The sequence below is a fragment of the Phyllobates terribilis genome, unplaced genomic scaffold, assembly GCF_046119375.1.
Source record: "Phyllobates terribilis strain yellow unplaced genomic scaffold, ASM4611937v1 Scaffold_4__5_contigs__length_816908805, whole genome shotgun sequence".
Lineage (NCBI taxonomy): Eukaryota > Metazoa > Chordata > Amphibia > Anura > Dendrobatidae > Phyllobates > Phyllobates terribilis.
In genome coordinates this window covers 146,042,995-146,057,063 of record NW_027362764.1, presented here as the reverse complement: position 1 = coordinate 146,057,063, position 14,069 = coordinate 146,042,995, and the positions used below count along the sequence as shown (strand labels likewise).

General features: G+C 47.7%; 1 protein-coding gene across 14 annotated transcripts in view; it reads left to right on the top strand.

Annotated features, from left to right (window-relative positions):
- Positions 1-14,069, top strand: part of LOC141265129 (ATP-binding cassette sub-family B member 5-like) — a 401,328-nt gene that overhangs the window by 159,339 nt on the left and 227,920 nt on the right. For 13 of the 14 annotated variants that reach the window (XM_073677823.1, XM_073677815.1, XM_073677819.1 and 10 more), the window contains one exon: positions 13,877-14,068. In XM_073677823.1, the coding sequence (XP_073533924.1) occupies positions 13,877-14,068 (192 nt within the window). Of the gene's footprint in view, positions 1-13,876; position 14,069 lie in introns of those variants that run through there. The other variant, XM_073677829.1, reaches the window with a different exon arrangement.

The window sequence follows — 14,069 nt, the reverse complement described above, 5'->3', positions numbered from 1 at the left end:
TGTGACCAGACAACTTCTTTAAGCAAGAAATATAAATGCTTCCTAATAACAGGTGTACACTTGTGATACAATTTGCACCAATTTCTCCTGTAAATAATAACTGTGTCAGATCAATAGTGACCCACCTTCTCCTGCTTAATTACTATTAATTTTCATGCTTCTATGAAAAATGTCGCAGAAATATTGTGTATATAGGGTCATGGTCATTTCATCGGTCTTCAGGACGCGGCATCAGCTGGTGCCCAGAGGAAAGAGATTTGTGTCTGACAATGTCCGATTGTCATCATTATCACCCTTTACTTGAAAGTATCACATTCTATTTGATATGTTCTATATGCAAAAAAGTTCATCTGCAAATAGAATTTGAAGCTAATATACTATATTAAAAAAGGAAGAATAGCTTTTTTGGGAATCACAATAATGGCTACTTGATGCAGACAATATAGACTTCATCATAGTCCCAGTCTTTGCTGTAGACTTTTTTCTCGCGCTAATAAGTAGATGCCACCAAGCTGATATTTTAGTGCCAGCCTACTAATGAGATCCACAGAAAATGTTTGATACCTTTGTGCTTATCACAAAATAGCAATACAATTAAAATAGCCTCATAACAGTTACTACATAAATGCCCCTATAATACAACATATTTTTCTACTTCTTCACCACTTCCATATTCCTATCTGTTACGGGTCCGGGGGGTGGAACCTCTGTGCTACGTTGCAAGGAGGGACCCAGAGGGGCGTAACTAAGTATCAACCCGGATCGACCCTGGTCGTACGGCGGCTAACGACTCCGTGACCAGGGAGGGACTGAGTCGAGGGACCAGGTGCTACTCTGGGGACGACCTTGTAAGGGAGCAGGTGACTCCCACTGTTCAGATGGCAGGGACTGACCAGAATAGCAGGTAGGCACAGCAGGCAGACTGACGAGCAGAAGCCTCCAGGTAGGCTATCAGGTAGACACGGCAAGTGACAGCAGGAGTCTCTAGGTGGGCTGGCAGGTGGTCACGGCAAGTGACGGCAGGAGTCTCTAGGTGGTCACGGCAAGTGACGGCAGGAGTCTCTAGGTGGTCACGGCAAGTGACTGCAGGAGTCTCTAAGTGAGCTGGCAGGTGGTCACGGCAAGTGACGGCAGGAGTCTAGGTGGTCACGGCAAGTGACGGCAGGAGTCTCTAGGTGAGCTGGCAGGTGGTCACGGCAAGTGACGGCAATAGTCTAGGTGGTCACGGCAAGTGACGGCAGGAGCCTCTGCGAAGGCACGGCAGGTAACAAGCAGGTAACAGGCAGGTCACAGGCAAGTGCTCCCAGGTGAGCGAGCTGGCAGGCACAGCAGGTAACAGGCAGGCAACAGGCAAGTGCTCCCAGGTGAGCGGGCTGGCTGGCACGGCAGGTAACAGGCAGGTAACAGGCTGGCGGGCAAGGCTGGTAGTCAGGCTAGCAGCGGGAACTAAGGGCTGAAGCAGAGTTCAGAAACACTGTGCAACAACTTTTGCTCAGGTGCCTTATATATGGGAGGATCCTCCGCTATTGGTCGGGGACTCCTTAGGACGGCGCGTGCACCCCCTTTAAGAGGGAGGGAACGTGCGCTCCCTAAGCACAGTGCCCGGGGAGCTGCGCGCGACGGCAGCAGGAAGAGGAGCGCTGGAGAACGCAGAGCGGGGAGCGAGGAGGTGAGTGGGACGGCATCTATGCCTAGCAGGGGGAAGAGACGCCGATGCTACAGTACCCCCCCCCTTTACGCCCCCTCTTTTTTAGGCCAGAAAGGAATTTTTCAAGGAGAAACTTGGCATGGATGTTCTGCCTGGGTTCCCAAGTTCTCTCCTCTGGGCCAAACCCCTTCCAATCCACCAGAAAAAAAGGTTTTTCCTCTTACTCTCTTATTGGCCAGAATGTTCTCTACCTCAAAAACGTCCTCAGCGGAAACCGGAGCAGGAGGAGTACCTAGATTGTTGGAAAAAGAGTTAAACACAACTGGTTTGAGGAGAGATACATGGAAGGAGTTGGGAATACTTAAGGTGGCCGGGAGTTTTAACTTGTAGGCCACTGGGTTGATTTGTTTGAGAACTTCAAATGGACCGATGAACCGAGGACCCAACTTATAGGAGGGTATTTTGAGTCGGACATGCTTGGAAGAGAGTCAGACTTTATCTCCCTGGCGGAATTGAGGCGGATCCAGACGTCTCTTGTCAGCATGTTTCTTCATCCGCTCGGAGGACTGAAGAAGTGCAGACCTAGTATTTTCCCAAATGGTGGAGAATTCGCTGACAGCCTCTGCGGCAGGGTTGTCGACCGAGGTGGAGATGGGAAACGGAATCCAAGGAAGTTGACCATAGACCACGAAGAACGGGGAATTAGAAGTAGATTCGCTCTCATGGTTGTTGTAGGAGAATTCGGCCCATGGTAGGAGCTCCACCCAATCGGTATGGTGAGCGTTAACAAAGTGCGGGAAGTAGCTGGTAAGGATTTGGTTGATACGCTCCACTTGGCCATTGGACTGTGGATGGTAGGCGGAGGAGAAATCCAGGGTGACATCCAGTAGCTTACAGGTAGCTCTCCAGAAACGTGAGGTAAACTGAACCCCTCGATCCGACACAATGTGGAGGGGTAGGCCATGGAGACGGAAGATATGACGGAAGAAATCCTTGGCCAGCTCCGATGCAGATGGGAGACCAGGCAGAGGGATGAAGTGGGCCATCTTAGAGAAGCGGTCCGCGACCACCCAAATGACTGTACAACCGGCAGAAACAGGGAGATCAGTAATAAAGTCCATGGCAATGTGCTGTCACGGGGCAGCAGGTACGGGAAGAGGCAGGAGGCGACCGGCTGGAAGATGTCTGGGAACTTTGTTGCGGGCACAGGACGAACAGGCCGAGACGAAGTTTAGATGAATGACCCCAGTGAAGAACCGTCTCACGATCTGGTACTGCTACAAACGTCTTACCGGGTGGAAGACGAGTCAGATCCAAGGGGGCCACATTCATCACTTTGGAGGGGTCGATGATGTGTATAGGCTCCTCCTATTGATCGGAGGACAGGAAGGATCGGGACAAGGCGTCGACATTGACATTCTTGTCCTCCGGGCGGAAATGTAGGACGAAGTCGAAGCGGGCGAAGAACGAAGACCACCGGGCCTGACGCGGATTGAGTCTTTGGGCATTCTGGAGATATGCCAGGTTTTTGTGATCCGTATAGATGATCACCGGTTATAGAGCCCCTTCAAGCAAAAAACGCCACTCCTCCAGTGCCAATTTAACAGCTAACAGTTCTCGGTCTCCTATGGAGTAGTTGCTCAGACGAGGAGAAGAGTTTGGAGAAGAAGCCGCAGGTTACCATTCTCCCGGATGAAGACTTTTGGGTGAGCACCACTCCGGCTCCGGAGGAGGAAGCATCAACCTCCAGGTAGAACTGTTTGTTGCAGTCTGGACAGTGCAGTACTGGGGCAGAGGAGAAGGCTTGCTTTAAGGAAAGGAAGGCCTCCTCAGCTTCGGGCGACCATTCCTTGGGATTCGCTCCCTTATGGGTGAGCGCAGATATGGGAGCAGTCCGGGAAGAGAAGTGCGGGATGAAGAGACGATAGTAGTTGGCGAAGCCCAGGAATAGCTGAATCGCCTTCAACCCCTCCGTACGGGACCACTTTAGGACAGCAGAGAGCTTCTCGGGATCCAGCCGTAGGCCTGTCTGGGAGATAACATAGCCCAGGAATGGAACAGAGGTCTGCTCAAAGAGGCACTTCTCGAATTTTGCATAGAGGTGATTCTGCCTGAGCCTAAGCAGGACCTGACGAACATCCCTCCGGTGTGTGGGAAGATCCGGAGAGAAGACCATGATATCGTCCAGGTACACCACCACTCAAGAGTAAAGAAGATTACGGAAGATGTCGTTGACCAATTCTTGGAAGACGGCGGGAGCATTGCTGAGACCGAAGGACATCACACGGTATTCATAGTGACCGTCCCGGGTATTGAATGCCGTCTTCCACTCGTCTCCTTGACGGATTCGGACCAGATTATACGCCCCACGTAGATCTAGCTTGGTAAAGATCCTAGCTCCCTTAAGATGGTCAAACAACTCAGAGATGAGCGGCAAGGGGTATTTGTTTTTTACCGTAATTTGTTTGAGACCTCTATAGTCAATACAGGGGCGTAATGAACCATCTTTCTTCTTAACGAAGAAGAATCCAGGGAGGTAGCTTTTCAGACGAATCCCCTGGTCAAATTCTCCTCGATGTACTCTGACATGGCCCGGGTTTCGGCCGACGACAATGGGTAAATACGGCCACGGGGTGGAGTGGCGCCGGGTACCTGGTCGATCGGACAGTCATATGGCCTATGAGGTGGCAGTGTCTTTGCTTCCTTTTTACCGAAGACATTTGCATAGGACCAGTAAGGTGCCGGTAGACCGGGTAAATTAGCTGGGGTAGGTGGAGGACGAGCCGGGCGAACCGGAACCAGGCAGGTCCTATGGCAATCCTGCCCCCACCAGAGTACTTCACCGGATTGCCAGTTCAGCACGGGTTCATGTGTCTGGAGTCAGGGTAGACCTAGCAATAGGGAGTGAGAGAGTCCGGACAGCACATGGAAGGAGATCTTCTCAGAGTGCAGCATTCCCACCTGCAGGGTTATGGGTTCAGTGATGAGCAGGATGGTCACCAGAAGGAGTCTTCCGTCCACAGAGGCGACTGACAATGGTTCAGCCAGAGGTTTAGTGGGAATCCGGTATCTCTCTACCAGGGACTGGGAAATGAGGTTTCCAGCAGCCCCAGAATCCAGATGAGCAATTTCGAAGTGACGGTTCTCTCCCCAGGAGATAGAGACAGACAGAGGAACGGGGGAGGGTCAGGGACGGAGAGGGCTTACTTTTGCCTAGGACGACCTCTCCGAGCGGTCCTAGACACTGGAGTTTCCCGGCTTCTCCGGGCAGGAACGGATGAAGTGCTCCTTACTGCCACAATAGAAACAGCTCCCCTCTTCTCGGCGTGATTCTTGGCGAGATTTGACCATCTTGGTCTTGTCGATCTGCATAGGTTCGGGCGAGTGCGCCCGGGGAGTGACTGGTTGAGAGGCAGGTCTCTGGAAAGTAGGAGCAAGGCGAGGAAACTTTCTCTCCCGGGTAGTCTCTTTGGTACGTTCTTGGAAACGGATGTCAATCCGGGTAGCTAGTGACACCAGGTCATCAAGGTTGGTAGGAATGTCTCGACCGGCTAACTCGTCCTTAATCCGACCGGAAAGACCCTCCCAGAAGATGGACACCAGAGCCTCATTGTCCCAGGCAAGCTCAGAAGCGAGGCTACGGAACCGTATGGCATATTGGCCCATGGTGAGACTCTCTTGGCGGAGACGTAGCAGAGAGGAGGCTGAAGAGGATTTCCATCCTGGTTCTTCGAAGACTCTCCGGAAAGCAGCGAGGAAAGATGATAGATCGGACACCAGGTGATCCCCTCTCTCCCACAGGGGATTTAGCCATGCCAGTGCTTCCCCAGTGAGGTGAGACATGATGAACGCCACCTTGGCCCGGTCTGAAATGAACTGATGTGCAAAGAGTTCAAAGTGCAGCGTGCACTGGTTCAGAAAGCCCTGACATGAGACGGGGTCACCTCCAAAACGAGGAGGCGCAGAAAGCCGGGGACCTGGGCTGGATGCCATGGTATTGGTGGGCAGCGGTGCTGCTGGAGCAGAGGTCACACGACTCGAGGTGGATACAGGTGGGACAGAAAGCATGTCCAGATGGGAGTTGACATTCTGCAGGTAGTTCAGAATGGTTTCCTGTTGGGATCTCTGACGAGAAACCTCCTGGTACAGGTCCGTAAGCAAGGGGCCTTGGGGGCCACCGGGTTCCATGGCCCGAGCAAACTGTTACGGGTCTGGGGGGTGGAACCTCTGTGCTACGGTGCAAGGAGGGACCCAGAGGGGCGTAACTAAGTATCAACCCAGACCGACCCTGGTCATACAGCGGCTAACGACTCCGTGACCAGGGAGGGACCGAGCCGAGCGACCAGGTGCTACTCTGGGGACGACCTTGTAAGGGAACAGGTGACTCCCACGTTACAGATGGCAGGGACTGACCGGAATAGCATGTAGGCACAGCAGGCAGGCTGGCGAGCAGAAGCCTCCAGGTAGGCTATCAGGTAGACACGGCAAGTGACGGCAGGAGTCTCTAGGTGGGCTGGCAGGTGGTCACGGCAAGTGACGGCAGGAGTCTCTAGGTGGTCACGGCAAGTGACGGCAGGAGTCTCTAGGTGAGCTGGCAGGTGGTCACGGCAAGTGACGGCAGGAGTCTAGGTGGTCACGGCAAGTGACGGCAGAAGTCTCTAGGTGAGCTGGTAGGTGGTCACGGCAAGTGACGGCAGGAGTCTCTAGGTGAGCTGTCAGGTGGTCACGGCAAGTGACGGCAGGAGTCTAGGTGGTCACGGCAAGTGACGGCAGGAGCCTCTGGGAAGGCATGGCAGGTAACAAGCAGGTAACAGGCAGGTCACAGGCAAGTGCTCCCAGGTGAGCGAGCTGGCAGGCACGGCAGGTAACAGGCAAGTGCTCCCAGGTGAGCGGGCTGGCTGGCACGGCAGGTAACAGGCTGGCGGGAAAGACTGGTAGTCAGGCTAGAGCGGGACCTGAGGGCTGAAGCAGAGGTCAGAAACACTGTGCAACAACTTTTGCACGGGCACCTCCATTTTGGAGGAGGTGCCTAATATATGGGAGGATCCTCGGCTATTGGTAGGGGACTCCTTAGGACGGCACGCGCGGCCCCTTTAAGAGGGGCAGCAGGAAGAGGAGCAGGAAGAGGAGCACTGGAGAACGCAGAGTGGGGAGCGAGGAGGTGAGTGGGACGGCGTCTCTGCCTAGCAGGGGGCAGAGACGCCGATGCTACACTATCTGTTTCTGTGCTATTTTATAGAATTACAAGTTAATAGTTGAGGTCTAAGGGGTAATGTTTCTCCTTGTGGAGTGTGACAAACTGGCTCTGGCACATCAAGGTAAGGATGCTTATTCGTCATGCAATGCTCCTCTGGGAAATTTAATATGCAAATTGCCTGTTCAGAGAAAAAGAGGACTTGAACGTTATAGAGCCAACTATTGGAAGCAGCAATCCTACAAGTCACAATCAACCCTTTAATGAGTCGTGCAATATGACTTAGGATAAAAGCCAAATCAGAATCTCAATTTGCAGACACGGTGTTTCGGGCTGTTGACCCTCATCAGTGCAAAGTATGAGAACTGATTTGGCTAGATGAGAGGCTCTGGACTGAGGTCTAAGGGGTAATGTTTCTCCTTGTGGAGAGTGACTTACCGGCTCTGGCAAATTGAGATTCTGATTTGGCTTTTATCCGAAGTCATATTGCACGACTCATTAAAGGGTTGATTGTTACTTGTAGGATTGCTGCTTCCAATAGGTGGCGCTATAGAGTTCAAGTCCTCTTTTTCTCTGAAGAGGCAATTTGCATATTAATTTAATAGTTGAAAATTCTGCCTGTCAGAAGCAATCAAGGATTGACCTTAGAATTGCCATCTGTCTATTAGTTTACATACAATTTCTCAAAAAATGGTTTATTGTTTCCATGTCTTATATTTACTGCTTATACAGCCTATAACAATCGTCATCATTTTCAGTATATAGTACCTGCTAAAATATTCATATCACTATTCTGAACCATATTGGAAAGATTCACCTAAACTGTTTTGTACTTAATGAAAATGCTTCAAATCTACTATATAATTGTCTTATCCCATCTGTCTGTCTGTCTGTCTGTCCTGGAAATCCCGCGTCGCTCATTGGTTCGACAGCGGCCAATCAGCGCCGCAGGATTTCTGAAAAAAGATGGCGGCCGTTAGCGGCTCATCTGGTGGACGGAGGTCAGCGGCGATGCAGCGGGGAGATGAGCGGCGCTAGCAGCACAACTACCCCGACCGGCGCCGCTGACCTCCATGCGGCTAACGTCGGAAGATCAGCGGCTTGGCCCGCTGATCTCCCGACAGCAAGTGTGAACGGAGGACCGGGGAGCGGCGCCGCCGGTCGGGATGCTTCTGCTGCGAGCAGCCGCTCATCTCCCGGCTTCTCGCCGCAGAAGGAGCCGCACAGGCAGCGCCGCTCCCCGATCCTCGCTAATACGGAGCCGCACAAGCAGCGCCGCTCCCAGGCCCACACTAATACGACGCTGATTGGTCGCGGTGGCCGGCCACCGCGACCAATGAGCAGAGCGGCGTTTAAATTTGCCGCCCATCTCGCTGATTGGTCGCGATGGCCAACGCCACCAATCAGCAGAGCAGCGTTTAAATTTGCCGGCCATCTCGCTGATTGGTCGTGGCCGGCCACCGCGACCAATCAGCGAGATGGCCGGCAAATTTAAACGCCGCTCTGCTGATTGGTCGCAGCTGCCAGCCGCGGCCAATCAGCGAGATTGGCGCCAAATTTAAACAACGCTCTGCTGATTGGTCGCTGACGCCAGACGCGACCAATCAGCGAGATTGGCGCCAAATTTAAACAACGCTTTGCTGATTGGTCGCGACCGGCCACTGCAACCAATCAGCAATTTTGGTGACAAATTTAAACAACGCTCTGCTGATTAGTCGCGGTCTCCGGCCGCGACCAATCAGCAATATTGGCGCCAAATTTAAACACCGCTCTGCTGATTAGTCGCAACCACCGGCCGTGACCAATCAGCGATATTGGCGCCAAATTTCAACACCGCTTCGCTGATTGGTCGTGGTGGCCGGCCGCGACCAATCAGCAATATTGGCGCCATATTTAAACACCGCTCTGCTCATTGGTCGCAGTTACCGGTCACGAATAACCAGCATTATTGGCGACAAATTTAAACACCGCTCTGCTGATTAGTTGTGGCAGTGACCAATCACCATTATTGGCGCCAAATTTAAATAACGCTCTGCTGATTGGTTGCGACCGCCGGCCGTGACCAATCTGCGATATAGGCGCCAAATTTTAACACCGCTTTGCTAATTGGTCGCGGTTGCCGGCCAAGACCAATCAGCGATTTTGGCGCCAAATTTAACTACCGCTCTGCTGATTGCGCCCGGTCGGCCGCATACCTATTCTAGAATACCCGATGCGTTAGAATCGGGCCACCATCTAGTTTATAAATATTTAAGAATTTGGGTGCAATTTTGGCTGTGCTGAAAGGGGTTGTTCAGTCTTAATATATTGATGACCTATCCGATGGATAGGTGGGGTCAGGTTGGTGGGGTCTGACACTTGGCATCCCCACCGATCAGCTGTTATTTGCTCTGCTAGATGAAAATACTTTGAGTGGAGTTGCAAGGTACAGCTCCATTTAATTTATATGTCATCAATATGCTGTGACCAGACAACTTGTTTAACCGGTTCCCGACCGCCCACTGTAGATAAACGTCGGCGCTTGCTGGGCTCTGTGCAGCGCCGACGTTTAAAAACGGTGGGTGGTCTCGCAGCGCTCAGGACCCCCAGGGTCCTGCAAGCGCTGCGATTCCGGTGTATAGTGTTAGCTCTGACAGGGGACATCATCGGGACCTGATTGGATCAGGTCCCAGTGATGTTAACCCTTTGCTATGTTCTATATGCCGCGATCTATAGTGATCGCGGCATATAGAAGATAGAAGGAGGAGAGGGGGTCGTCTTACTTACCTCTCCGACGACCCCTGATAGCAACCCCAGGTCCTGGAAGCTATAGCAGCTGGAGGTCACATGACCGCCTCCAGCTCTGCCATATATGGTGTCCTGCCTGGCTCAGCCTGCAGCTGAAGCCAGGCAGGAGAATGACTGTGAAACAGTCAGCGAAGATCTCATGTAATGTAATACATGTCTATTACATTTCATGAGATCAGTGATCAGAAAAATAAAAATTAATGTCCCATACAGGGACTAAGTAAAAATGTAAAAAAAAGTAAAAAAAAGTTTTTAAACTGTTAAAAAAAAATCACAAAATAAATAAAAATAAATAAATAAAATATTAAACCAATAAATCCGTATATTTTTACAAAACCAAAAAAAGTACACATATTTGGTATCGCCGAGTCCGAAACAACCCAAGCTATAAAATTGTCACACTAATTAACTCCTTCTGTGCACACCGTAATAAAAATAAATAAAAAACGGAGCAAAAAAATATTCTTTTTCATCATATCGCCAAACAAAAAGTGGAAAAAAATGCGATAAAAAAACAAAATAGAAATAAAAATGGTACCGCTGAAAACGTCATCTTGTTCCGCAAAAAAAAAGCCGCCATACAGCTCCATCAGCCGAAAAATAAAAAAGTTATAGCTCTCAGAATAAAGCAATGCAAAAAAAATATTTTTTTCTATAAAATTGTTTTATTGTGTAAAAGCGCCAAAACATAAAAAAAAATACAGTAAGTGTAGTATCGCTGTAAACGTACTGACCCGAAGAATAACGCTGCCTGATCACTTTTACCACACGGAGAACGGTATAAAAAAAACCCTCAAAAAACAATTCCTGAATTGTTTGTTTTTGTTAATTTTACCTCCCATAAAACGGAATAGAAAGCGATCAAAAAATGTTACGTACCCAAAAATGGTACCAATAAAAATGTCAACTCGTCCCGCAAAAACAAGTCGTCACATGACTGTCGGCCGAAATATGGAAAAATTATAGCTCTTAAAATATGGTGATGCAAAAACTAGATTTTGCAAAAAAAAGCATCTTTTAGTGTGTGACAGCTGTCAGTCATAAAAACCCGATATAAATCTGGTATCTCTGTAATCGCATCGACCCGAAGAATAAAGTAATCTAATCAGTTATATCACACTAGGAACGGCGTAAAAAATAAATAAAACCAATTCTTCACCTGCTACTGATTTGTTTATTATGTCTCCCAAAGATCGCAGTAAGGCTCTGCTCACATTTATCCTGCGCTCTGCGCTAAGCGCTTACACCAGAGTTTCCGTGTAAATCTCTGAAATACGTGATTCAGACATAACCCATGACGGAAGATTCCCTGTAATGAGGCAGATATAGGCCACTGTGGATGCCGTCTGGCCTGTGATCCCACGGTGTCATTTGTTTTAGGCGTGCATAAAAGTGCGGTTGGCCACAGTTTTGTGCACTTCTGAAAAAAAGGACACCGCTAAACAGAGGCCAGACAGAGTCCAGAGTAACTCTGCTGCCTCATTACAGTAAATGGATCCGGCAGGGGTTTCATCTGAATTACATCACTTGGAAATTTAGATGGAAACCCCGATGTAAGTGCTCAGCCTAGAGCGCCGGATAAATGTTACGTAAAATGTTCCCAATAAAAGCTTCAACTCAGTCCTCAAAAAAAGCTAGTCCCCACTCAGGTCCGTCATCTGTTAAAAATATAAGGGACTTCCAAGTTACTGGTAGCAGAAAGACTCTGGAAAGCGAAATGGCCCTTGCCCCCCAAAAGAAATTCAGAAAATTTTGTGCTCCCAAATCCAAATGCCTATTCTACAATAATTTGTTCTCCAATTGTCAAATAGCACTCCGTCCCCCCCAGATCTCGCCGTATGGCTGAGCGGTACGATACAGCCACATATGGGGTATTGCCGCTTTTAGAAGAAATTGTGTGACACATTTCGGCACCATTTTTACCCATTGCCCTGTGTGAAAATATAAAATCTGAGGGTAAAACATTTTTTTGTGGTAAAAATATAATTATGCTTTTTTCACTGCCCAATGGTATAAATTTAAAAATTAAAAAATACTCACTACTTCCCTAGATGAATTCCTTGAGAGGTGTAGTTTACAAAATGGGGTCACTTGTGGGGGTTTCTGCTGTTTCGGCATGTCAGCGACTCTTCAAATGTGACATGGTGTCTGCTGCCTATCCCAGCCAACATAGCGCTCCTTTTTCTTCCGAACCCTGCCGTACACCAAAGCAGTGGTTTTCCCCCACATATGGGGTATCGGCGTGCTCAGGAGAAATTGCACAACAAATTTCATGGTGCAATTTATCCTGTTACCCTTATGATAATTCAAAATTAGGGAATGAAAAACATTTTTTGTGGGAAAAATGTGAAAATTTTATTTTTACAGCTCAATATTATAATCTTCTGTGAAGCACCTGGGGGTTCAAGGTGCTCACCACACATCTAGATAAGTTCCCTAAGGGGTCTAGTTTCCAAAATGGTGTCACTTGTGGGGGGTTTCCACTGTTTAGGCACATCAGGGGCTCCCCACATGCAACATGGCGTCCGCTAATTATTCAAACAAATTTTACATTCAAAAAGTCAAATGGGGCTCCTTCCCTTTCAAACCCTACCGTGCACCCAAACAGTGGTTTGCCTCCACATATGGGGTATCAGCGTGTTCAGGAGACATTGCACAACAAACTTCATGGTGCAATTTTTCCTATTACCCTTATGATAATGCAAAATTAAGGGATGAAAAACGTTTTTGTGGGAAAAATGTGAAAATTTTATTTTTACAGCTCAATATTATAAACTTCTGTGGAGCACCTGGGGGTTCAAGGTGCTCACCACACATCTAGATAAGTTCCATAAGGGGTCTAGTTTCCAAAATGGTGTCACTTGTGGGGGGTTTCCACTGTTTAGGCACATCAGGAGCTCTCCAAACGCAACATGGCGTCTGCTAATTATTCAGACAAATTTTAACATCAAAAAGTCTAATGGCGCTCCTTCCCTTCCGAACCCTGCAGTGCGCCCAAACAGTGGTTTTCCCTCACATATAGGGTATCAGCACGCTCAAGAGAAATTTCACAAAAAAATTTGGGGTCCATTTTTTCCTGTTACCCCTGTGAAAATAAAAAAAATTGGGTCTAAATTAACATTTTTGTGAAAAAAGTTAAATGTTAATTATTTTCTTCCACATTCCAAAAATTCCTGTGAAGCACCTGAAGGGTTAATAAAGTTCTTGAATGTGGTTTTGAGCACATTGAGGGGTGCAGTTTTTAGAATGGTGTCACTTTTGGGTATTTTCTGTCATAAAGACCCCTCAAAGTGACTTCAAATATGATGTGGTCCCTAAAAAAATGTTTTTGTAAATTTTGTTGGAAAAATGAGAAATCGCTGGTCAACTTTTAACCCTTATAGCTCCCTAACAAAAAAAAAATTTGCGTTAAAAAATTGTGTTGATGTAAAGTAGGCATGTGGGAAATGTTATTTATTAACTATTTTGTGTGACATATCTCTCTGATTTAAGGGCATGAAAATTCAAAGTTTGAAAATTGCAAAATTTTCAAAATTTTCGCCAAATTTCCAATTTTTTCACAAATAAACGCAAGTTATATCGAAGAAATTTTACCACTATCATGAATTACAATATGTCATGAAAAAACAGTCTCAGAATCAGGGGAATATGTTGAAGCGTTCCAGAGTAATTACTTCATAAAGTGACAGTGGTCAGAATTGAAAAAATTGGCCTGGTCACGAAGGCAAAAACAGGCTCTGGTGCGAAGTGGTTAAGAAAAAAATATAAATCTATGCTTCCTATTAGCAGGCGTACATTTGTGATATAATTTGCACCCATTTCTCCTGTAAATAATAACTGTGTCAGATTGATCGTGACCCACCTTCTCCTGCTTAATTACTATTCATTTTCATGCTTCTATGAAAAATTTTGCAGAAATATTGTGTATGTTAAACTGTGCAACTCTTCTAACAGAGGAAAAATGCCACAAAGACAATAAAAAATCTATTCTTCTATACAAAGTTTTGCTGTCCTTGCTTGTTGGCTAAGTTATTCAGAAACTACAATGAAAGGAATGATGTGATATACCTTTTTTTTTCAAAATAAATGTGGGCAATTAATGACAATACGCGGAAATTGGAACTGTCTCACTAAAATTTTTTTTATGGGATTGAGCAGTCAGAAGTTACATGTCATGGTGACTCTGATATTGGGACTTGTGTCGTAGTTTCTGAGTAATATTTATCTGCAATTACTTTTCTCTATAGGTTCTCCTTGTACTATGCTGGTATAGGAGCTGCAGTTATGATTTGTGGATATGTACAGGTTTCATTTTGGGTTCTAGCGGCTGCAAGACAGACACGAAGAATTCGACAAACATTCTTCCATTCAGTATTATCCAAAGATATGAGTTGGTTCGATGTTACCAAATCTGGAGAACTTAACAGTCATCTCACCGAG